This window comes from Excalfactoria chinensis, chromosome 5, assembly GCF_039878825.1.
Source record: "Excalfactoria chinensis isolate bCotChi1 chromosome 5, bCotChi1.hap2, whole genome shotgun sequence".
NCBI lineage: Eukaryota > Metazoa > Chordata > Aves > Galliformes > Phasianidae > Excalfactoria > Excalfactoria chinensis.
This window is the reverse complement of record NC_092829.1, coordinates 6,285,587-6,312,109: the sequence shown is the minus strand read 5'-3', so window position 1 is coordinate 6,312,109 and position 26,523 is coordinate 6,285,587. Positions and strand designations below refer to the sequence as shown.

The 26,523-nt window shown below is 39.9% G+C and overlaps 1 protein-coding gene across 1 annotated transcript in view; it reads right to left on the bottom strand.

Moving 5' to 3' along the window:
* SYNE2 (spectrin repeat containing nuclear envelope protein 2) overlaps window positions 1-26,523 on the bottom strand; it is a 162,388-nt gene that overhangs the window by 121,765 nt on the left and 14,100 nt on the right. Inside the window, exons 2-18 of the mRNA XM_072337588.1 lie at window positions 24,186-24,301; window positions 15,291-15,352; window positions 14,481-14,576; window positions 14,135-14,212; window positions 13,952-14,044; window positions 12,522-12,703; window positions 10,600-10,796; window positions 10,067-10,164; window positions 9,032-9,133; window positions 8,194-8,331; window positions 7,319-7,483; window positions 5,848-5,960; window positions 4,368-4,524; window positions 3,344-3,440; window positions 2,951-3,138; window positions 2,631-2,795; window positions 1,278-1,451 (exon numbers count right to left, since the gene is read on the bottom strand). Coding sequence (XP_072193689.1) covers window positions 1,278-1,451; window positions 2,631-2,795; window positions 2,951-3,138; window positions 3,344-3,440; window positions 4,368-4,524; window positions 5,848-5,960; window positions 7,319-7,483; window positions 8,194-8,331; window positions 9,032-9,133; window positions 10,067-10,164; window positions 10,600-10,796; window positions 12,522-12,703; window positions 13,952-14,044; window positions 14,135-14,212; window positions 14,481-14,576; window positions 15,291-15,352; window positions 24,186-24,264 — 2,184 coding nt within the window. The 5' untranslated portion in view covers window positions 24,265-24,301. The remainder of the gene's footprint in view (window positions 1-1,277; window positions 1,452-2,630; window positions 2,796-2,950; window positions 3,139-3,343; window positions 3,441-4,367; window positions 4,525-5,847; window positions 5,961-7,318; window positions 7,484-8,193; window positions 8,332-9,031; window positions 9,134-10,066; window positions 10,165-10,599; window positions 10,797-12,521; window positions 12,704-13,951; window positions 14,045-14,134; window positions 14,213-14,480; window positions 14,577-15,290; window positions 15,353-24,185; window positions 24,302-26,523) is intronic.

Here is a 26,523-nt window from a genome sequence, read left to right as displayed (position 1 = left end):
AACACATTTTCCTGTTTGAAGTTGTCAATTAGCATTCTTTTAATGATAAACAGTGCTTTAGTGGCTTCTTGACCTACTGTGCTGTGGGAATTTAGTGACCAGATCTCTCCTGCTCACAGACGTAAATGCACAATATTATTCATATTTTTGGAGGCTGAATTTCAGTGTGTCTTTACTTAATTCATTGTTTTAACAAACTGGTGTCATGCTGCAAAATGAGGATTTGTTTATAAACATATGCCTAAAAGAATGAATATAATCTTTTCACATCCTCACACTTCCTAATTCTGTAAACAAACAAGAAGACAAGAAGACACAAACTTGAAGTAAACTAAAACAATATCTGGTTTGCAGTTACTGTACATGGATTTAATGTACTGAAGAACATCTTTAAGACATCATCTGTCTTTAATCTTAGCACTTGGACAGAAGAAATTCAGTGAACCCTGCTTCTGGTTGCCACTTTCCTACCACTAGACTATGTTGCCCCTGTAGCATAAATAGGGAAAAAGGAATAAGTGACAGTGCTTCTGCTTCTCTAATGCAAAGCCCAGTATCTTTGCTGTCTCATCTTCACTGGCAGGACAAGAAAATAAATCAGACTTTACAATGAAGCTGCAGAGTTGGACTTACATATTTCAACCTACCCTTTGCTAGAGAGAAACAGCAGTCTCTGGTTGAGAGACAAGAGATACAACAGACAGAAATGGAAGCAACAAAAAAAATTCTTCAGTGCTCATTGTGGATATCTAGAACAACTGCCTGTAAACTGAGACATACAGATTATCCAAGATGCTGCTGCAAATACCTCAGGTATTCCGTTTTTTGACAGGAGTGCACTGAATACAGCCAAACTGTCCCAAGCATGGGTACATGACAGAAAGCACTGAAAATTCGAATCTCAGCACCCTGCAAAGTTTTAATCTGCTGCAAGAGCTGTGCTGCACATGACTAATATCATGAGAGCAGGTTACCAATGAGAGCAGGTTACCAATCAACAACACCAACAACACTTAATTGGTAATTATCATCCGAACACACAGACACCAGAAGACTCATTTGTTGCTAGCTCATCGAGGACTGATTCTAGGAAGTAATACCAAAATACTAGCATTAGTTGACTTCCTACCACCTCATGTTGCAGCACAAAACCTGCATTTATTTCTTCATTGATGGAAGTGCATTTTACCCAAGTCATAAATCCATGCTGAAAGATGAAAATCTGATGAGCAAGCATTTTAAGCTGTATGTACGTATGAATATATTCCCATTTTCACCTGCAAATATTCCTCCATCTGGGGTTCCACAGGTGTCTTGTGACCAATCTCACTCAGCAGGCATTCAGTCTCTGCTGCCCAGCTGTCCACACTTCCAAGGAGCTCTTCGATTTTCTCCACGCTTCCTGGAAGCTCCGTGACCTTTTCAGCAGTATCTGTGTTCTCTTCACCAAGCTATGAACAAAGAGTAGGGTAAGATATTCATACTCATCATCAGTTCACAGGGATCTATCCACTTCTCCCTCATAAAATACAGTCATCAAGTTTACTTTCTTTCCCGCTTTTGCACTCAACAAGCAATGAAGGACAAATAAACACCAAACTTATACTGGTAAATAAATCAACCAAGGCTTGATTTTTCAAACCTGGGAGCAGGTAGGGCAACACAACCTGTGCCCACATGGATTTCTCCTTCCCTATAAGAAAGCAGCCACATCTGCACTACTACGGACAAGAACTCCTTAGATACAGCATTTTCCAAGTTATGCCAGGGAACTGTCAAAGGGGTTGATAGCTGGTGTTGGCCACATCTAGGCCAGCAAGTATGATAATGGTTTAATGGTACTGGTAAGTCAGGCCACATTTCAAGCATATGCCCATGCACTACACTAAATACACTTATGTTTCTATCAAGTCCAGTGCAAAAGATAACCCCTTATGTCCTTGAGCAGTTGTAAGATTGTCTGTTTCTGTTTTTCTTCCTAAAAACATCTCTTGAAACATTACTAATGGCTTTTACACACAACTCCAGATTTCCTCACTCTTGCAAACATGCCCCTTATTAACATTCTCATTAAGCTCATCTCCTACAAAAATAATGTAATTTTTTGCCAGCATTTAACATCACAGCAATGCCTTTAATGTCACTGAAAGGCTCAACTTAGACAATTAGGAGCTCTATCAGTCCCAGGTGGAGTGACAATGCAGATATTGTGAAATTATTCTAGAAAAGGTAATATACACAAGCATCAAGCAGGTTGTATAGGAATTTACAGCTAAATAAAAGCCTGTCAAGTGAGCTGGTATAAAGTTGAATAAACTAGAAACTCAATAAATGGAATACATCTGTCTCTATAACTAACTAAAAGCTTTAACCTGCAATGTTATCCCTTTTAAAATGGTTTTAAAATTTTGATTTAAAAAACAAGTAGTTTCTAGATTGTTACTAAGAGCATTTAACAGAGTGGCAAAGAATGGGATGCCTCTGTGTATCCTCTGATCCTACTCCTTTAAAACTGGAAACACTCAGTTGACTCAAAGATTTATTAAGCTCTGACTAACAAGCTGATAAGTTTAGAAAAGATGATTTTGAAGGCCACTAGTCAAAATAGCATTACAAAACTGTTATCTTACAAAGCGAGTCTTCTTGATGAATTTAGCCCATCTCCTATTCAGTTTTTTCAGCTCTTTGCCAATATTCGATCCAACTTGCTCTTTGCTGACTTCAATGAGATAGTTTCCAGCTTCATTTAATGAACCATGCACTGAATTCCAGTTTGTCAGGACGTCTGCAGAGACCTAAAGAGAGACATCAAAATAATTTCAAGCAGAACCCTGCCACAAGTTGATTTCCAAAATGACAAACAGAAAAGCAATTACAACCACAGTCATGTAAAATGTCTTCCTTCCAGGAGTCTCTGTCCATCATGAGTAAAACAAATCCAACAACATACCTCTATTGGATACTCATTTTGTTTTTCTTCCAGCCATGTCTTTAGTAAGTAGAGGTTTTCTGTGTAACTACTCCAGGAAGACAGGACTTTCTGTATTGTAGTATTTACATTGGAAATATAGTCTTTGCACATCGCAATCTTTGACTCCACTGTCTTAAAAAGTCTGCTGATTTCTTGAGGATCTCCAGCTAGGACATCAAAAGGGAATAATGTTATACATTCAGAAACAGAGAGATTTATTCTATAGAATTAGTACTTAACAAAAAATTCTAAGTGGGAATTAAAGAATTAAGGGAATTAAGAGCACATCAGTTCAAAACAGATGAGTTATCATAAAATTAAACTCATTATTATAAATATAAATATATAAATTCATTATGCATAGGAACTTACCTAACTCAGGTTTGCTTATGATTTTGTTTTTCAAGTCTTCACAAATGTGAGTAGCAGTTTCCAGCTGTGTTTTAAGTCTCTTTTCTTCAACAAAATTCTACCAAAAGTGAAAAAGAATTGGCACAGGTAAAACTAACCCACATAAAACTTAATGGTAGCAAATACAGGTTGGGACACATTTTTTTCAGTTTGAGGCTGCTCTACAGTCTGAATTTGACTAGTTTGTTTTTTGTACGTGCAGAGAGAAGCTTACTGGGAAATATAAACTCTGTAATATCATTGACTGAGTCACAGCCATGTATGAGTCAGAACCACTTAGTTCAAAAAGAACCAATACAATCAAAACTGGGGATGAAAAGGGTCAGGAAGGAAGAAATGGGAGTAGAGAAACAGACTTATGGTTTGAGCATTTATTTAGATAATGAGAGGGTTGGTCCTTAGGCTCTTAGGTAGTCTAAGGTGCATCTTACTCCACAAACCACAACCACAGAAAAAAAAAACAACACTGTAATTAAGTATTTATGAAATCAGCTGTATCAAGAAATGCTGTATTCCCACCTCGTTTACGTGTGATGTTAATATTGGGGAAAATAAATAAATAAATAAACAAACAAAGATTTTTTTATAACTTCTTGTTGCTTCCTACTGGGGTTCTGATGAAATTTCCACTAATTTAAGTAGGGATTTTCCAGCTTGAAAAGCTTCAAAGAAACTCTTCAGAAACTTCGCATTTCAAAAGGATAAGAAGGTACTTGAGAGCACCCAGAAAAGAGCAACAAAGCTGGCAAATGGGCTGGAAAGCATATTCTGTGTGGAGAGGCTGAGTACATTTGGGTTGTCCTCAAAAAAGAGGCTAAGGGGTGACCACATTGCTCTCTGTGGTTTCCTGAGGAGTGAAAGTGGAAAGGGAAGTGCCTATCTCTTCTCCCCGATGAGAATGAACTCAAGTTTGAATCAAAGCGGGTGGAGAGAAGAGGAATAATTGTTAGAATGTGATTACGAAAAATAATTATATTAAACTTACATTCCAATTTTCTAGCAGTGATTCCACAGATTCTTTTGTCCCGTATTTCACATCCCAAATATTTAGCTTTAGTGTCACCTCATTGGCAAATGCTGAGCACAGTCCATAGTGGTATTCAAGAAGGGAGGTGGAGTTTGTGCAACGAATATCACTGAATCTGCAAGCAGCGAAATGCAGAAGGCATTAATGTATAGAGTTGTTAGCCTAAAAATTCTCAATTATGTATATTGTATGTCCCACATCACATTCTTATCTCTAAGTCGTAAAGAGACAGAAGGGTGAACTATTCAGCAGAAAAGGAATTGGTCAGTTATAGCAAAAGAGCTTTATGTCCATGTAGAGGCTGAATGAGTGCTGTCTGCCAGAGTCCCATCTTGGGACTGATGCTCTTCAGCATCTTTATCAACGACATAGACAGTAGAATCAATGCACCCGTAACTGAATGGTGCAACTGATATAAAAAAGTAAGGGATGCCACCCACTAGGATTTGGACAGGCTTGAGAAGTGGTCCCATGAGAATCTAATTAGGTGCAACAAGGCCAAGTGTAAGGTTCTGCACTTGGGCCAGGGCAATTCCAGATACGTATATAGACCCATCTGGAATACTGTACCCAGGCCTGGGGACCCCCAGCACAAGAAACACAAAATGCTGTCAGTGGGCTTAGTTCAACTTGGAGAAGACTCCAGGGAGATCTCATGGAGATCTTCCAGTACTTAAAGGGACCTTATAAACAGGAGGGAGACCAACTTTTTACACAGTTTAATAGTGATAGGACAAGGGGGAATGAATGGCTTTACACTAAAAGAGGGGAGATTAAAGTTGAATGGGGCCTTAGGCATTCTAATCAAGTGGTTGGGGACCCTGTTCACAGGAGGGTGTTGGAACTAGATGATCTTTAAGGCCTCTTTTAACCTAAATCATTCTACTAATGTATATGTAAAAATCTTTAAGGTGGAAGTAAAATTTTAAGAGAACAGGTTTTTTTTCTTCCTTTCAAAATAGTAGCTCTATTTATGGAAAGCATTAAATGGTTAAAGAAGGGCACCTGTTAACTGTATGGTAAAGAATCTCATGCTATGTGAGTAGATTCACTGGTCGTTTTTGAAAATATCCTTCATAAGTTTTATAGGGTTGCACAGTCTGTAAATTTCAGCTTCCCAAAAAGGTAAAAAATAAAAGTTAGATACAGAATCCCCAAATCCAAAAGAAGATCCTTACTTACAAAGAATTTCCTTCCTACCCCAAGTGGGTATTTCCAACCCACACTAGCACAGGGCTCCTGTTAATGTGCTTCATTTTGTACAAATAATCAGACTTTCACTGGAGCAACAAATTAAACTGCCTGCTCAACATACCAGTCAACACGTGCTTAAATGGAAAATGCTCTTATTCCGCAAGGCATGGACAAGTTATATGCAAGTCAATAGCACAACTAGAATACAACATAGTCATAGGAGAAGGAATTTGAGTATCACAACCTTCTTTTCATTTCCTCTAGCTTTTCAGGCACTATTAGTGGCGTATTATTCTCATCTTTATTCTCAAATGATTGAAGGGTGTCCAAGTGAGAATCAAAACTATTCATCAAGCCCTGGGAAGAAAAAGAGACAGTAAGCTATTCATATCAATACTCGAGTCAACTAGTATTAAACCACACTACTAAACTGCAAGATATCTATTACAGTGAGAGTATTAAAAACATGACAATCTTCCAGTGCCTTTATTCATTAATGTATAATGAAAATCATATCAATTGTATCACCTTCTGAAGTGCATATTTATTATAGCAACATATAATTTTTCTTACCACTGGGCATCTAGTTAAATGTAAGGTGCATGGAACTACACAACCCATGTCATCAGGTTTTTTCCCTCACTCTTATTAGCATCTTTAGAACAAAACTTACACAAATTACCTGGAATCAGTTTTTCCTGATATCCAAACTAAACTTACCCAGGTGCAACTTGAGGCCATTTACCCTCATCCTGTCACCTGTCACCAGTGAGAAGAGACCAGCCCTGCTCTCAGTGTAAGCGAGAGCAAAATGTAATGATAATATCTACATGTCAACAGGAAAAAAATGAAAGCCCTGAATCAACCATGTCTCCCTCTGTCTCATTCTTAATAATGTTATGAACACCTAGTCTGAGCAACCAAAACCATAGATGAAATGGCCAATGTTTGGCAAAGCCATTTTCAGTGAAAAAAACAGCCATTTCTCCTACCAGGAATTGACTAGCAACAGTTCTAAAAAGTGGTATCAGGCCGCTCACAACAACCTCCTGTTCCTAATCTTTCAAACTAACATCAAGGACTAGTTACAAAAATATTCAACTTCAACTTGTTTGTAAAAAAAAGACCAGTAAAGTACCACAATGATCCAACCAAGCATCAATACACTTAAGCTTTTTAAAGTTTTCTAACTCAAAGCATTTAAAATATTATCAGTGTAAAGACCTCAAGATTAGAATAAATAACTCACATGATACTGAGGTATCAGAATACTTTCCATTGCTTTGAATGGAATAACAGAGTGATTCAGCAAACACTTGACTTTAAACACATAAGCTGCGTGAACATAATGGAATGTAACCCTGAGCGCAAGTGCTTTTCTGAACAGGTATGTATCAAGCCTAGATTTAAAGATAAGGATGCAATTACTCTGTACTATTACTTAACAAACAAGTTGCAGGAGCCACATAAAATAGCAGAATTGTCTCATTCACTCTGCACTTCAATTTAATCTCACTCCACTGAAGTCAGAAACCTTCCTTATAGACCTATGCAGTTACTTAAATAAGCTCACAGAAATCAACAGTATCTTCCAGAGAGCTTTTCATCTTCAGAAGATATACATATACTGCTTTCCAAAATATCGAATAGCAATTCCATGGCAAGTACTTTACCAGGTGAGACTAAAGGAGAACATTCCTTTGTGATCAGCTTACCTTAAATACGGAAATTATTTCACTGAAGAGAGACATGGCTTTAAACGGGTCCTGCAAATCAGGCAAATCTTCTGCTTGCAGATGTTCTACCTGCTGAAGCCAAGACTCAATGCCATCCAGAGGTGGTGGCAACATCTGGTCCAGCTCTGCTTTCCATTCGTTAATCTTAAAAATAAAAACAAGCAATTAAATTTGTCACTATTATTCCTTTCTTCATCCCTAAGATACAGTCCTGCTCTGTTCTGTAAGCTGATGCTCTATACACCCCAGAAAAAAAATAAAGGAAGTAGGGAACAAGGGATGTTCTGGACCAGCTGTCCATTATAAGAAGTGACATGTGAACATTTCTTCTACAAGGAGCAATTATCAACAAAGCCTAACACATCCTCATTTGCAACAGAGGGAGACAACGCAGCCAAACTCATTGCAAAGCACTGACCAACCTGATCTATCTACATCACAATCTGTACCGTGGGAAAGAAAATGTGATCATACTTCTCCTAGCTGCAGCATCATCTGAACCACAACTTTATCCTCAAATAACCTTGCAAGTATTAATAGGCCAAAACCTTTGATCTGAAGGTTGCTCAAAAATAACCAGACACAGGCCATTTTTATTTTATTTTTTTAAAGATATCTCACAGTCCTAAGGCTCAGACAGCAGAAAAGTAATACATGGCCTCTTTCCACCTCCTCTTGGGCACTATACATCACTCAGTTTGTCTGGACTTTAGGCTCAGGATCAATACTGCTTTCACTGATGCAAATAAATATCAGCTCCCCGCCTTTCCCTGTGCACGTTCTTGGGCTAAGTTTAGGCTTCCACATCAATCACATTCACACATGCAACAAGGTGAGTTGGAATTGCCTCTGACCTGAGAGACGAGTTTACTCCATTCTTCCCTCATCTGCTGCTGGCCTTCACTCAGCTCGGCTTCACTTCTTTTTGATGATAACAGGGGCAGAAATGCTTTTTTTTCTTGATTAAATGCTTCCATAAATGACATCATTTCCTACAGATAAAAAAGAAGAGTAATTCATAGAAAATAACTTGGATGGAACTCATGGATCTGAATACTGTCTTTGAACACACTGGTAGGAACTCCATTAACTTCAGAGGATGTGATGCATGGAAAGGCAAGGGATTAGATCTGAAAGTGCCATTCTCTAGTAAAATCTGTACTTAACATATTGTTAGTGCTGTCAGGACATGGTTCTTCCCTCAAACCAAGAGGGAGGGAAAATTCCTCCCTTTATGGCCATGCAGGCCATTTTATTACCAACTCTGACTAGATAGCAAGGGAAATTTTACCTCAGACACAATCTATAGTCAACATTTCAAGTATTCCTCTATGTCATTAGCTGAATCTACTATAATTATTATCACAGAAATTGAGAAGCTGACCTTATGAAGGGCCTATGGAATCTCGCCCATGTTTTCAACTATGTCAGTTAATTAAAAGACATTACATGACTTTCTCCAAAAAAACCTCGCTCTGCTCAGAAACGAAACAGCACATATCTGGTTCCAAAGAGAAATAATTTTACCATATTCTTCTGTCAATCATTTGAGAGCATTTACTGAATTCAAGGTTTCCATCTCTTGTTTCATTTAGCATTTTGGCCTAGGCAATGAAGATGAAAGTCTGTTTCTCACAGAACATTCTTAATATTTACTTTTGAAAAAGCAGTTAAATACAAAATGCAACTTACTTCGTACTTCTGGCAATATGTTTTATTCTCTGTGTCCACCAGCAAATCTGCTAACTTTTTTTCCTGCACAGCCAACCAGCTCATGGTCTCTGTTATTTTACCCTAGTAATTAGAGCAGAAAATTTTATGTTTCTGTTTTGAAAGCCTTGTTTTTAATTCACATTGTGCCACAAAACAACATATACTGAGCATATGATAACCCCATTCAAAGCCATTGAGAAACAAACAATGTTTCCTGGGGACTCTAATGAGCTTTGGGCCAGCTGCTACTATAAAGCAAGGCCAAAGTTTTAAACTTGTCTTCTGGATATACAAGGTCAACTTAAAAGAAGAGCCTGATTGCAGTCCTACTGGAAGGACATTATCAATATGGAGATACGTCAATTGATGCAATTAATTAAGGCAATTAACATACAAACTCTAATAGGAATTGTTTGGGTTGGAAGGGATCTTTAAGAGTTCTTTAAGATCATCTAGTTCCAACCTCCCTGCTATAGGAGAATATAGATTACAGACAACTTGGTTTTCCAAACACCATAGTATAGGAGAATATAGACAACAGACAACTTGTAGCCTGCAAGCAACAACTGCTGCTCACTCTACATGCAAACCATTAAATTTAAAGCTGATTGTTCTGCATGTTTGCAAATTCATCTCCTTCCACTCTGGTATTTACATATTGACTTGAGAGTGCACATGAAAACAATCAAGCTTAAAAACATCCTTGGCAATAGATAAATGAGTTAAAAACAAACAAACAAACCCCCAAACCCATAAACTAAAAACAAGACCACCTGCACAGGATTTCCAACAGTACCACCAAAATCTATTACAGTGAGTCTTGGCTAACACATCGGAGTATCAGAAGTTTCAAGCCAATTCAATACTGTCAGTGGCTGAATCAGAGGATCAAACTACGAAGGATAACTGTTACTGCATCATGCTACAAGCTCGGAAAAGGAAGTACTGATAACCCTAGCAGTGACGATGCATATTTGTTACAAAATGCCTCAGTGAGAAACCAGATTAACTTACCTGCATGTCTTCAGTCTCAGGCATATTCCTGGAGTATTGTAAAAACTGAGCCACATAAGTCATGATTGATTTTTCATCCGGATTCATTACGTCAACATCTACAAGAGCCAATACATCATTTACATAATTATTCAGCCCTCTAGACTCGATCACATAATTACACGCTGTATTGCAGTTGTTAAAACACATTACCATAAATATGTTTATTTTGCAGTAGCTCGCATAACATACCACTGACGGAAATTAGTATGTAATGAAATTCTTCCCCTGGGAACACCTTGCTATAACATGAGAAACTAACGAACAAGTTTCTCCTATGAAGGGAGAAGTTTCATATTCTGCCTTCTTCATACTGTTCCTGCATACCAAGTATACTCGGTGTTAAACAATAAAGAACTGCAGGTTAGAGCATTACAGTAAAGATCAATGTTTCATTTCAGACATGAACAAAGCCTTACTTTTTGCCTGCATTACAAGTCAACACATGTAGGATTACACTAATCTCGCTCATTACAAGAAAGCAGGTTGCTTACCTTCCGGTTCAAGAAGCCGTGGAATATTGAGCTCCGATTCAGCAATTCTGAAAGCTTCATCCAGGTTTTCTTTATTGCTTCTCGCCTTTGCCTTCTCCAAATCAATCAGACCTGGTCTTAAGGCATTGATGATAGCTAAAAAAGGCAGTCCGCTTCTCCAGCTTGACTTGAAATCAGTCACACTGATAGAACCATACCTATCCCAAAAACGATTAGAAACAAAACACAACAGCACGTTTACTCAGATGTCATAAGTGAGAATTCAGAAATACGGTATCAATTTGGTAACATGATATATGAAAGAAATCCTAGAAGTTACAGAGAACTTTGCCAATACATTTCTGAAAAAGTTGGGTCAGAAAACCATAGATACAGTAATACTCAGCACTACAATGACATTTTTTACTTGGCTTTGCAAAATGCTACAATGTTTTCTTCTTATACTGCATTCTGATGCTAAGAATTACTGATTCAGTATTTGTTCTGAATACAATCTTTGCTCTCACAGTCAGTGCATTCTATGTGATGAAGAAATAACAAGCAATGCGCTGAAGTTGTTGCAAAATAAAGGTGTTTGTCCATCAGACAACTAAGATTTGGAATCCTTTTTGTCATTTCAGAAAACCCAGACCTTAAAACAATTGGTGTAGGAGAGATATTTTTCTCTTACTTGGTGCCTTTTAAACATCTTCTGTTAAGTGGTGCCTGGGCAGTGCTGTGAGGGACCCAGAAAGCTCTCTGAGCAACACTGAAATCTGGGACAACTTTCCAGAAGCAGCTCATGTATTATGAGTATGCTGCTGAGTGGAAAGTACATAGGGCTTCAGGAGATGAAAGAGCTACAAAACAATGGGCCAGGATTTTCAAAAGACTTGTTCCTTTAACAAAAAACTACAGGATTAACTGATAACAAAGTTATTAAATGCAATGACAGTTCAGAAAGAATGCTACGTAACAGACAGTAATATTGCTGAAAACAGTAATACTGCTGAAAATAAGAAACAATCAAAGGGGGGGGATTAAATGGATGGAGGGTTCTCTTTTACATGCTGGTCAATCATGCTTTGATAAAACACAATCAAAATGTAAAATATAGCGACTAAGAATATTCACTCAGAAAGTAAACAGTGTGCTGATGAAGGCCTTTTTCTGACCCCAAACAGCTTCAAATATTAGTAGAATGCTATTAGAAAATAAAGCTATCAAAAAGCTGGGGAGAAATGGTTGACATTATTCTAAAAGATATTTGAAATGCCTTTGAGTGTTGCAGTAGCCCTTGAAGAAAATGTAAAATGTATAGCTTGTCCCCTGCAATAAATGTCTGTTTTATTTTAGGCTGCGTGCTGTGAATGCTCCCACTGAAATCAGCAAAGCTGGGGGGATAAAATGACATACAAAGACATCAGCGGTTGAGACCTGTTCCGTTCACTAGGATCCTCCTTGGGGATCATGCAGTGCTTTGACAGAATACTTGTCATTCTGTCTGTCTCGTGTTCCACGAGAGATGTTGGAATCCTAGAAACCCCAAATTTTCCTATCAAAAAGTAACTGCTTCAACTTTGTTAACCAGTGCCAACCATGAGGATTAAAACTAGCAAATCATGTAAGCATTCCACTAGACTTATCACACAGGAAACTGTAAGCTCCTAAAAGAGAAAAGCCAAACAAACTAATTTACATTGCGGTGTTTTATTAGTAGGATTAGCCTCACTTCATTATATTCAAAGGGCTCATTTCATAACGCTTAGGGCTTGATAGATGCTAAAAGTGCTGATAACATCATCCAAATTCTAAAGCATTTTCTGCTAAGCCCTCACTAAGTAATATTTAAAAAAATAAATAAATAAATAAATATCACATTTAGAGAAAAGCTGTAAGTACAAAATGTAAAATACTATTTACACGCACTGGATGAAACTTACAGTGAACACTGTTCTTTCGCCCAAAGCAGAAGAGCCTTTGTAGCAGACATCTTCCACCGCTCCTTAATTTTAGCACTTCTTTTAGCTGATCGCCTTGCCTTTGGGGAGGAGTCAACAGTACTTGAGCCATCAAGAGAAGGCTGACTGTAAGTGCAAGCAAGTGTCCTGGCAAGTTCTTCAATCTGTCAGAGATGATGGGAGAATTTAACCAGTTTACAGCAAAATCTTCCAAGACATTAATGGCAAAAAAACCACAGAGTATTTGAAAGGACTCAACTGAGCTGTATTAGCAGTCCTCTGCCTCCAAAGATACGATAAAGTTTATCAGTCATGACCAAATTTTATCTGCTCAAGATGAACAGTTGATTTTTTTGACAGGAAATATTCACCCAAGGCACCCAGGTGATACTATTGGTACCAGCAATGGCATGAAGGGATTTTCTCACTTAATGTTCTTTCCTACCCTTCATACCAGAGAAGAAAGCCAACTGTGGCTGTGCTTTGTGCTGTCATGTGTTCTACCAGGCATGTTCAGAGTTTGCTTGCTTGCTCAGGGTGCAGGAAAACCTGCTCAATAGACCTCAGAAATCTACAGATGGTTAGAGATGCTTGGTTTAGATAAAAGATAATGCACACCACTACACACAGCACAAATACTCCAGTATCAAAGTACCCTCACCAAGAAAAATATGGGCTAAAACTAATACTTAAAGAACTTTGCTTATAGATTCTCTCCTGAATCCCTATCACCATTTAATCACAAAAGCACCTACGTTAATTCACTGCAGGGCTCTTGCTAGACAGCTGTTTGGTTCCATTATTCTCTGCAATCCTTCAACAGGATTCTAGCAATGCAACATGCTTTCAGATTTCCCTTTCTCCCCATAATGTCTTGCCACACAAAATGTATACACACTACATAAGAAACATCACAACAGCATCCTTTGTGTCATTTCTGATACTTGGTATTAGAAAAACAAAGAGTAAGAATTACATAAAGGCTCACAAAACAAGTTAGAGCATAGCCAACACTGAAGAGGGGTCTGCCCCTGAGAGAGATGGATGTGAGCCACTCTACATTAATTGCTCCATTTGGTGCTCTATTACGAGCTTAAGCATTACAGGCCTTAGCAAGACTAAGTTTAGGTGATTTTTAATGAGTTATTTTTTAAAATCTCAATATCTGCACTTCCTACCATTTTCAGTTCAATGATGTGCAAGTCGTAATGCTACCATCACACTGGATAAGCAGCTTGGAGACAGGCAGGATGCACTGGTGCATCTCCTTTCTGACTCATCACTTTAAGATGTCAGAAAATAATCTCCTGCTTTGTACTAAGTTGTTTCTTTGTGCAGCCGTGTAAGCCAACATATTTTTTGTGCTTTTTCTCCTCTACTGAAAGACTCCCTCGCATTACTGAAATACTTACATGAAAATGAAATATAATTGTCCAGATTAGGCCAAGCACAATGGAAGGTTTTCCTTCAATAATGTCAGCAACATGAATATTTATAAGCTTGAGCTAGGAAGGGAAAAAAGGATCATTGTTAACAAAGAAAATGCTCCACCAGCTAAACTGGCTTTTCTTGTGAATTTTAAAGTTAATACTCACTGATTTGTTCCTTAAAAATGTCAAAGCATTTTCTATGTTGCTTCTGCACTGAAAGGTGTTAAATCCTTTTTCCCGTGGCTGCAAAGCAAAAAGAACAGGTTACATTCTCAGTTGTAAAAATTCCTTTTATTTCCATTTTGATAAGGAGAGACTCGCAAAGATTCATGAATGACTTCGGATCAAATTATTTCAATGTGATTCATTGTCAGTGATATAAGCTTAAGTTACTTGCAAATAGCTCTATGACTTCAGGGGGATTGTTAATGTCCTCACAATTAAGAATGTACTGCAATTTCTTCTGGATTTGACAAAGCATTGAGGTAATATTTGTATTGTTCTGTCTTACCAGATGTTGACCTGAAAGCACTTCCAACAGATCCAAAAGCATATGTCCTTGCTGAATGTCCGTATATAGATCTGAGATAACAGAAGGAGGTGTGTGCTGCAAAACAAATTTCAGTGTATATAACACCATGTTTAGTTACTTTAAATTCACCATGTTACAGAACATGAAAGATTATTCCACTTCATTGTTAAAAACTGTTTCATATCTTTTATTTTTCAATAAGTTGAAATATAAATCCTGCATCTAATCAGCCATATCCTGCTCCTTCTAACACATTACGGCATTTGTTTCTTATTCCCACTTTTCTCATCTCAGAGTTTTATTTATACAAGTTACTTTAGGACACATTTTCAAGTATTTATGATACTTTTCAAGGAGACGTGTAGCAAAAAGAAGTAACTGTGAACAAAAGGAAAGTTAGCATAAGCAGTTAATTCATATTTTTACTTCCTTTTCAATATATACTGAGTACAAATCTTTCACCCATACACGGACAACACAAATCTATCATAAGCTCAATGGTTTCTGTTCAAAAAGCAGCCCAAACTGGATATTTACCTGAGCAAGTCAGACCCACAGCACACGCTGTATAAACTACTCTGTGATCAACTCATCAAACCCATGTTTGTGGATTGCGTGGGTAAATACAGTAATAATAACCTGAAATTTAGAATCTCATAAAACTCTGAGATTTATGCCACAGCTCAACGAGAAGTATGTTTTATCAAATCAGCAAGAAAAATACAGTTGATACATATCCAAATTGAAAAAGGCAAAAAGCATTCTTCTCCTAAAGAATATCCTCCTTACCTTTGCCAGTAGTGAATTTATCCAGGTTGTAAATGTTTTCTTCTGAGTACACTCTCGCTGCACTGGGGGAAAAAGGAAAAGCAAAATGGTTAATGAAAAAATAAAATCATCTGGTTTTATTTCTCTTTCTCAAAACAATAAGGTCTGCTCTTCTAGATACGAGAATAGATACAGCTTAATATTAGTTTTTCCTCAACATTTAGTGTTCATATTTTCTTTTTGCTTGCAGAGATGATAATGTAAGGAGCTCCGCAATTATCAACCATACTTCTCTGCTGGATACAGCAAAGAGCAACAAAGGTTTTCTTGAATGCCCAGCAAATACAAGCAGCAGTGTGTACACAACATCCTAAAAAGCAATCCATCTAGAATAACTCCATCCATCACTCAGAGACCCAGCCCGTCACCCAGGTCCTGTAGGCTGTCACTAAGTGAAAAACCACCAGCAGCTGCAAGGGGAGACAGTAAACTATTTAAGCCCCTGCACTAAAAAAACAGAATACTTAAACAATTTCTCACATCAGGCTGAATTTCAAGTGGGGAAAGCCTTTCTCTGTTCCTTGTGGGTGACAGAGAAGAAGAAAAGAGAATCATTGTATAGTTCGTCCAGAAAGTGAAGAGGAATATCTGGGAGCAGAGAGTAAGGTATGTACCTTGTCAAAATAAATTCCAAGTCTTTGCACTTGGCATGAAGCAATCTATACAGAAGCAACTATTCACTTGAACAGCAGAGGATCAGGACCTAATTTCACTTCACCACAGATATTAAAGTGTTCGCCCCTCTCCCCAGTGTGTGAAAACTGAGCAGAGCAAGCAGACCAGTTCAACCCTCCTGTCCCCAACCAGGAAAGATGCCAAGACAGGGCTGTGAAAAGCATACATCCCTGCTGTGTGCCTGAGATAACAGCAGGTGTTGGCCACTGAGATGGCAGCCTCTCAATCTCACTGCTAACCCAGATGCTGCACAGGCACTGCCACACACAAAACCCACGGCCCACCTGTGCCAGCCATCTCACAACCTCCTTTCTGTCTCCCTTTCCACATCAGCTTTGACTGGAAGCAGACAGGCTGGCTTCTAAAAGAACAAGCCAAGAAGCATTGCCCAGCCCAGGGGCCTGCCTGGAGCTGCAGAAGGGTGGTTGTCCCCTCTTCTTCCCTTCCCCTGTTTGCCATGTGAATCAACACCCATAGGGCTGCACTGATTCCACACAGACGCTACAAACACATCATGTGGACTGTTGAGGGAGAGTAAGCTTACACTGCTGAGCAGATGTTCCAGTCACTTAAACCACCTCCTTTAGCCTGTGCCAGCCCCACAGCCTTCTCAGCCATCCCCTGCCAGAGGCAGAGGCAGATACCGGGCCATTCTGTGCATGCCTGGGGCAGTTCCTCAGACAAAGCTCAGCCCCTCCTGTCTGCCTGCCTCCAGCCTTCCCCCCAGGCAGCAGGGAGGTGAGATGAGAAGGGTAGAAGTGATGCAAAGCAGAGAGAAAGCACAAGGCCTCTTCCTTCTGTGCTGGTGGCCAGGAGCAGAGGATGTGACTATGGAAGCCGTGGTGTGTTGAGGTATTGGAACAGCTGCTAGAGAGGTGTGGGAGTCACCAGCCCTGGAGGTGTCTGAGAGCTGTGGAGACATGGCACTGGAAGACATGGACAGTGAGCATGCTGGGGTTTGATGGTTGGACTAGATGATCTTAGTGGTCTTTCCAACCTTAATGATTCTGTGATCAATCTGTTACAATCCTGACAGAGCATGAAACAGTTGTTTTCCTTTTTTAAATAACACCGAGGTGGTGATGATCAATAAAGATGAAGGCATCCTTACAGACGTAGACAAAAATGTTTGGAAAAGAGAAAGTAAGCACACATGCTATACACCAATCATATTCACAACACGCACTCAGAGGACATAAACAGCATGGAGGTATTGGCTTCATGTTAGCACAGGATCCAACCACACCCTTTGGTTTAATACCTGTATGGGTGCTATTCTGATTACCTAATGAGTGATTACAGAGTGGCTACACTCTTTTATCAGGCTGGAATCTCTGGCACTCGAAAAGGAGCAGAAAGCAAATACTAAATGCTTTGCCAGTCGTCTACGACCCTTCCAGGTGTAGCTCTTGCCAAAGGTTGCTACCAGTTTGGAGGACTTGCTTTCAGAATTGGTAACTGAAAGACCACTTGAGGACACTCGGTCTTGTTTTGGTTCAGTCTCTCCATATTAATGTACAGAAGCATTACACAACATGGGCCAGGTACTACAAGTGTTGATTCACATGGGCGGCTCACAGACAAACATCTCACAAGCAAATGGACAAAGTAGTTACTTTGCTGCGCATGTGTAAGAACAAGTTATGCTCCCACAACCTACAGCCATAGCCTAGTGCAACTCACCAGCCTGCCTTTCAGGTAGCTGCAGCCTCAGCTGCAGTCTGGCTTATTTTCCTATTGAAATTAAAAATAAATAAAGAAAGAAATTCTCATGAATCAATAAGAAAACTCAATGCCTACCAATACAACACAGATCATTACAGATGTGCTGCTGGCATGCTGGCAGGCAGTCATATTTCAATTTTCAGGCTGAGTGTGTTTCCCCTGACTCCACTGCTTGGAGGCTCTAATGATTTAATCGAGGTCTCAAATTCTTATCTCTACCACGTGGTTAATTAATTCGGATTTTTATTTTTATGAGGATGAATGGATTCTTTGTCAGGCCTTTTTATAGGAGTCTGAGTGACCTCAGTTTTATCTTGTCCTAGTTTTCAAAGTGCCACTGACCCAGAATTAAAAAAGCTATCAAAAAATTCCTGATAATTTCTTTCGCTTTGGGAAGAAGACAGAAGGTAAATCTGAGAGAACAAAATATGAACCTGCTAATCTGGAAACACCCAAAATCTATCACATTTCACCCTGTTATTTTAAAGCTAATCTTCAGAACAACTCTTTAGAAAGGAACAGCATAGAAGAAGCGTGTCACATAGAGTTGCTGTAAATCAATAGATACTGTTGGACAGGACAATAGCTGTTTTGTCCAGTAATGAGCTATCAGCAAGTGCCATAAAGTAGGCCAATCATTAAAGGCTGGAGCACGGGACATGTTAGATTGCAGCAGGGGCCATGGCAATGCTGAGCTCTCCTGGGAGGAAGAAGACGGGAGGGCAGGAATGTCAGCCTTCCTCTGACGGTGACATAGAAAAGCCAGAGTTAAAACTCATCTCCTCTCCATGGCTGCCCTTTGTTCCTTCTTTCCTGAGGTGGGAGATGGCTCCACGGAAATAACTCCCTCCCTTGGTAGGGAGCTGTGGGAAGCAACCCCTGGCTCAGCACAGCAGATGTAGCCTGTTCCACTCTGACTGTCAAAAAGAAGTCATCAAACACTGAAGAGGCTTTCTTCTATTGCGAGGCCTGGTGCCTCGCCGTCAGTGAATCCTTTACAACCGAGTGCCCTTTTATTGTTTGTTTAAAACTCAATTCTTTGAAATTAATGAACGCAACTCTATCGTCTCCCCACCTCTGATTCGACTGACATAATTACCATTTGTGTGTACTATTTTTGCATCTTCCTTCCACCACACAGGTCACCTGAGGATACATCCACAGGAGGAAGCCATGCAGCTCAGCAGGAGCAGATCAGGCACTCAATGAGCTCACAGTCAGAAGTTGGTGTACCCACATGTATAAGGGGAAGAAAGTTTGTACCCAAGCAGCTCTCGACTGAATGTCCACAGATCACTGGGGTATCTTTTTGGGGCATGTATTTCACTTGCATCCAAAATACACACTTCTATAGTCTATGACAGCTCAACAGGAATGTGGCCAGCAGGGTTAACTGGGAGAGCTCCTTCCAAACAGCACTTTTGCTGCAAACTAAAACACCAAGCAGGTACATAAGCAAAGGGTAGGAACTATCAGAAGGATTGTTATGTCTTGGCCTGCTCAGGGAGTGGTGAGGAATTCTCCCCCCTGTTCATTACGTCATTCCTTCCCTACCACACAATAACACAGCTTCACTTACAGCAGACAGGAAAGCAGGGGAGCAGAGTTATTTCCAGCATTTATGTTCAGTAACATGGTGTTAAGCAATTAAAACAAACACAATATTTTCTGTCAAGATTAAGTTTTTCCAGAGGCCAATGAACAGGATGAAAATGTTTCTACAGAAATGGGGCTTTTCAAATCCAAACAGCATTTAAGTATTAACTAATTAACCACTACCACGTTAGTGTAGAAAGCTCCCACTTGCTGCACAATCTCCACTCAACCTCCTTTTCCTTTTGTAATCAAATTATCCAATTTACCCAAAGTGTTGCTAACTCAGGAAGCCTGTTCACACTGAGTTTGGCACTCCTGGCTTTCTTAAATACTTTCACTGGTCTCATTGCCAGGATTCTGGAGCAGCTCTGAGTCATCACAGTATTTACTAACAGAACAGCCCCTGGCGTGAGGCACTGCAGTACTTGGGGGCACAGGCAGAGGTTGTGGGTTAAATTCTTTAAGGTACTAAATCACATTTAGAAATCAACATACCTTTAATGATAAGGGCTTATGTGGCTTCTCCTCTAACATTTTTTTTGCAAACCCAGGCTGGAGTAGGGACTTAAACATCGGTGGTTCTCAGTGTCCTAAACCAATGACTCAGAAGCAACCCACTGCCCTCAGTCACTGTAATGCTAGTTTTTAAACAAGTTGAGCACTCAACAGCGCCTTTAGAGAACTGAAATCTGTCTAGCAAGGAACACGTTTACACAACTATACAATCTAATTTTTTCAGTGGGCATTACAAACAGGCCAGAATATCCAGAAGTGATTTTTTTCAAGCCAATCTCATGTGTCTCCCAATGCAGCCAGCCCCATCACATGGCTTGAAGCTGTTCAGATCCAGACACTGCAGACCAGCTCCTCAAGCAGGCAGTGTAAACAGGGCATAAATTTCAGTGCTCCTCTAGGAGCTTTTCCATTTGCAAAAGTCACTCTTGAAAAATCATTAGCATTTAGTGGCCTTTTTCTGATCACTCCATTTAAAAATATATATAATCAACAAACGAACATGCAGCTGTAATAATACACCAACCTCAGCAGATGAAGCATAAAGCTGGAGCAAAATAATGTTGGGTAAGAATTCTAAGTCTCCCTGACCTTTGGAAGATTAAGTGAGCCTCAGAGCAATATCCTCCTTTAAGTCAATTACTCATATCTGAGTGCAATCTACTACAACTTGCACAATAAAATCCATCCATATATATCAAAGCACTTAATTTTAGTCAGAGAGGAACAGGTTTTTGATTACCCATAAAGGATAAGACCTAACTGCATGAAAATAACATAATTCACTTATCTCATTAGGCACTTCTGAAACAGTTTTAGCAGCCGTGTTCTTATGTTATTATTGTGCTAGTTACAGCACTAAACTGTAGCACGAACATAGGTCAGTGAGAACAGCCAAAAATTATGAGCCTTACAGTTAATTAAACTGTGAAGTAAGTAAATGCCTCAAACTCTGTGAGCTAAAACACACTCTCTTATGTCTGAGTTAGCTCAGAAAGCATGGAGAAAATAATGAAAAACAACGTTCTATACTTGGTGGGGAAGGCCACACTTAGGCTCTTGTTTGCTGTCCTGGTCAGAAAAGGGGAAATATTTGCTTGTGGGAGGGAAGATGGAAGTTTCACCCTCGTATAGGTAGCCAGATTTACATCCTGAAAGCTCCAGAGCAGAATAAACCTGGTCACAGTGTCTGCTGGAGCCACCAACACACTGGAGGCTGCGCAGTCCCCTCGCTGCAATCCCACGCTCATCCTTGTCACCACAGAGCAGACAGATCTCCATCTCCTCTTAAGACACCTGAAGACCTTCTCTTACCGAAGGAGAGAAGATGCCTCCTCATTTCAGGCAACAAGACAATAATTTTGGACCCTGACTGTGTTTGTTCCACCTACAGAAGACCAATCATCAGGCTGGCCCATATCACAGTGATGGAAGGGAAGCTGTGGGAAGGCAGAACAAGACTCCTGCAATACTCCTCCTGCACTCATCTCCAGCCAGCCCTGCACGCTCCCTCAGCATCTGCAGAAAAAGTGGCATCAGGTTCCAAAGACATGCCACTAAGGAGCACCTCTCTGGAAAGCATCCTTTGGTCACCAAAACATTTGCAGCCAGCCTGGCCTGAGCAGTCTCTTAAATATTTCCCTATAGAAGTCACCTCGAAGTCCAGCTCCAGGCATTATATCTACACCTTCAGATGGCTGTGCAGGGACACCAAACAGCTTTGCAGCTGTACTGTGTTCTCTATTGCATCAGAAAAGTGGGAGAAAGCAGAAAGGTGCTGGTAGAATAAGTATGAACAGAATCACAGAATGAATCACAGATCTATCTTGACCTTATTCTATATTAGTTTAATTACAGCATCTAAGGAAAAGGGAAAGAAAAAAAAAACAACAGAGAAAAAGGAGCCCAAGCCCTGACATCATGCAGCTTCATATGAACTTCTCGGTTTTCTCAGCAGGGAGGGAGGGGGCGACTATTTATCTTTTACCTATGGAGATTAGCTTGAAAACTGGAGAAATCAAACAGCTTTATATTAAAAATGCATATATAAGGACTTATACTTTTGCAGCTTTTATTTAGCCTCCTAATTTTGTGACTACTATCATAAATTGAAAATGTCTGGACTCTGACATTAGAAACCATACAGTTTCATTTTACCTGTTTTCTTCCTGTTTTTAAAGCTTCATTGCACCTCCTTAAAATACTGAGCTGCAAAGGAAGATGCACTGAAATGATTTTTGCCCATATCCCAGTGACTTTCTTTACTGCATTTTTTAGACTGAACGCTACAGAGAAAAGTGAATGTTCATCCTTGAACGTTCTTTTACCTGAGAACTCACTTACAGAAAGTCCACTAAAGCTGATTTGTACAGTATTAAGCCCCTGGCATTAATTTAATAGGCTTTGTATGATGATAATGGCTGCTAAGAAGTAACCTCTTTATTACTTATTTTAAGGTTCTTCTTGTGGGGAGACAGGTTGGACTCAATGATCCTCGTGGGTCCCCCCCAACTCAGATTATTCTATGGTTGTTCCTCCCTTCCTTTCCTTTTCTTCCAGAAGGCATACAGGCCTCTTTCTACTACAGATCTATAGTAGATCTAGTAATAGTTTTTTGTATCAGGGAACGTGTTTCCAGCGATTCATTGCTGCTGTATTACCTTTTGCCTGTATGAGCCAGATCAGGTGCTGCAGCACCAGTGCTCAGTACATCAGACATGCCCACACCATTTGTTGCATCTCGAGTCATTGCAAAAATTGCTTACACCACTTTCTGAGGACCTCTCAAAAGTGTTTTAGAACAGCCAAGCAGACACAGCTTGGCTCCAGTTTGCACCACGTCAGCATAACCTAGGAGCTCAAATTATTACAGCATAGAAAAATTATTTAGTAGTTTCACTTTTAATAAGCAAGATTCTTTTGCTTAGATAACGATCAAACAACACTACTTTTACTGGACATATCTGACTTCTCAGAAAGTAATGATATTATTTCAAAATAAGACCTGGTCTAAAATCTCACTTATCTCCAATTCCATGACTTAAAAGCTAGACAGTGTTTCCCAAACCTATTTCATGACTACAGTCAATTCAGTTTCTATACTAAGGGCTGAGTGTGACAGGCACAGCAAATGTGTGTCTCACAGACTGTGCTTGGTGCTACAGGCAGGCTAGCACTCGTCTGCTGTGGTTTTTTGCTCTGAAAACATAATACAGACACAAAATGGAAGAAAGTTCACCATTAAAGGTGTTTGGTTTCAGACCACTGTTAACACTCATCAAAACACGTGGCTTCAATGGCGATATTAGTGCAAATATGAATTGTAAAAGTGATTTGGCAGAACATTCTTTGCACCATCTGTTTTTAACACATTGTCACATATTTACTCTCAACTACAAACCATTTTGTTGCAACTAAACTAAAAGGAAATAGGTCTGTGAAAACATGACTTGGTTCATCTGTTCTACAATACTCAAGCTTTAAACACATTGAAGACCAGCCTTCCAGCCACGCTCATCCTGCTGCTTGACTAGACTCCCTGACCAGTGCCTCCCTGAATGTTTTCATGAGTACATTTAGAGCAAAATCAGCCTTTCCAGGAAATTCTTAAAGAATAAAATGCAACATGATATTAAGGAAAGCCCATAAAGCCTACATGATAGGCCACCTATGATGCGCTGATGACCACTTAAATGTCAAGTAGGTGCCACTAAAATGGAACTATTACATACCAATACATGACTGATCGTTTAACAAGATCCAGTCCATTGCAAGTAAGGATAAAAAAGTGAAGACTTTGGCCTGTAAGAAATTTGCCTATCAGTCACTTAGTTTTTCTGCTTGTTCTGTCTGTGAGCTTTCTTTCTACACATGCATGGGATAAAGCAATAAGGACTGAGAAGTAAATAAAAGAAAAAGAAACGAAATAGCACCGTAGTTAATAGCCCCATTAAGACAGCTTAGTGCAACCAACTAATTGTCAGCAAATTGAAAACAAGGAAACTAATGAAATACCACAACCACTTTCACATTGGCAATTCCCTTGAAAACAGTTTACTGTAACATGTATGCTGAGTAACAGAGTGTAAGAACCCGCAATGACACACGCACCAAAAAAGGCAACGGCTCTGAAAATACCATGAGAAAGTACTATCCGAGCTGCAACCTTCCAGCTCATTGCTGAGATGTTTTTCACAAAGCAGTAACATTAGCAAAGTAACATAATCATGAGCTGACTACACTGTAACATGGGTAACAGGTCTCTCGGAATTCCCTTCAACTTGCCCAAGGTCACAGATTTCACCATAAATTCACATTAAGAAAGCACAGAAGACTACAGCAACCCACCTTGCAGTGATAGAAAGAGGTCATCTATTTCGGAGGAAGCCTGCTCCTCTGTTGAGGGAGATGACTGATTCGATGCCATATTAAATCCAATGGAGACTCTTTAATCAGTTCCCAAACTGAAATTACAAAAAGAAAAAATAATCAGTGGAGTTTTACATTAATGCTGCTGATACCAGAGTTGTGAAGGAATACATAGGCTTAGTGTCATTCGGGGGTTTCTTTTCTTTGTTTCTAGAGCTCACATGAAATGAAGTGAACGCTTCAACTGCATGAATCAATTCTTTTTTGCCGCTTGGCTCTGCTCACTTTATTTCTAACAGAGCCCAGCAATGCTTGACAACAAAACCAAGGATGCAAGTGTGTCTCGCCACAAAAACAAAAGCACTATGATTAGGGGAAGACAAACTCAGTCTCTTTCTTTTAGGAAGCCAGGTTGGCAAAGGCTCACAGCGCCTTCTGCGGATCTGCTGCTGCCAAACCTCCCAGGCTTACTTTACATCTTTACACTTTCCTTCATGCACAGATGACTGTTGCAGAATGGAAACAATTAATGCAGAATCTGCAAAGATTAAGGTGAAATGCAAAAGCAGCAGTTAACACAAGTGGATAATCACAGCTGCTGGTTCTACTTAACAGTGTTGTTACTTCTTAATCCCCATGATGAAGTACATTTTTTCTCCAGCTCCTCCATTCTCCTGTCCCTGGATACCTCCCTTATCTCTTGTTCAATTTCAGGGAGTTATGTGCTGTGCCTTTCATAGAAGTATAACAATGTTTCTGTTACTGCAGCAGCAATATTGTCCAATTCGCCACTGCAGGAAACCCAGCCTCTGAGCGAGAAGCCCATTTTTATCAAGAACTTAAACAAGTTCAAAAACAAATAAAGCTGGAGATGAAATAAGGGCTCACTTTAGGCAGCCTTTGTTTCCTAAAAGAAATATGCCCTTTCCATAACAAGTACTAGGATTTACATGCCAGATGTTAGCAACCCATCCACCAGGTATACGTCAAAACTGATGAGTAAGGACACATAGCACTAAAGAAAGCCACTGACGTTTTCATTCTTCTCCTTGTGCATCTGAATAATGATGAAGTCTGTTTACTCCACCATATACTGTTTTCCCTCACTCCCTGCACAGAACAAAGGACGGCCATGTAATGAGAAGCTATTCAATAGTTGGTTTCCCTCACACCCTGAGCAATTCGTGTCCTTGTGCTTTATTCAATAGCTGCTCTGCTGACAGGATTATTAAGCTCCTCGCAAGATCTTCCATGGCACTCATCGCTGCAGTGTTTGAACACTTCACAAACACCACTCAATTCCCATTTGCAGCATCTCCTGAATCAGAGGCCATTGCCCATGTTCTACCAATGACAAGCAAAGGTGCTGAGTGCAAAAAGGTGAAAAAGATTGCTAATCTGACTCTGTTTTCCCAGTGCAGTAGATTGTATGTCCAAAGCACCAATTCCAACCGGCAATGAGTGCACAATCTTTCTGCAGGAGATTACTCATTACTGGGTTTTAACAAAGTCTCTCAACACATGCAACTGCCACAAAGGCATTGCATAGTTTTAAGATTGGAACTGTTCAGAAATGGACAACAGAAAGATTGCCTTTTCTGAAGGACACTGGGACTTGCAGCCATGGAAATCTCTGCTGAGTCCTCTGCCATAGAGTCTATGGCTGTTGATCCAGCCATGGGGCCCTCTGCTCCCAAGGTCTGAGTCTCAAGTCAGACAAACAGAAAATAAGCACACAGTTAGTTGTCACTGATAAAGAAATTAGAGATAAGTGCCAGGGCAAGTGTCTTGCAAGAACTCTGAGTAGGTGTTAAACTAGAATCCAGCTCTCCCAGCAGCACTGCCTATGCCCAAGGCTATACAATCTCTCCTGGGAAACTTTCCTTTGCCTCTCAAGATCAAGCAACACAAAACCAAATCCTAAAAGTGCAACATGTCAGGAAACCTTAACATCTTGTGGTTATCACTGTACAGTGTAAGACTATGTGATTGCTACTCAGAAAGCTACTAAGCAGCAAGAACCAAATGGGGTACAAACCTCACCATCAGATCTCCAGCTTTTTGCTCACAGGACATAGGCAGAGTTTGCTGCACTCCCTGCACCTTGACTTTTCCAGTTGCCAAGTGTAGGCCTTCAGAGTCCAACCAGTCCCTGAGCAGGGCAACCCCAGCCAATCTCCCCAGTTTTGTTGTGTTCAGCATGTTGTCATGGTATGAAATATCTCCTTGGGTAATTTGGGTCAGCAGTCCTGGCTGTGTACCCTCCCTGCACACCCTGAGCTTCCTGCTGGTAGGGCAGTAAGAGAAGTTGAGACCT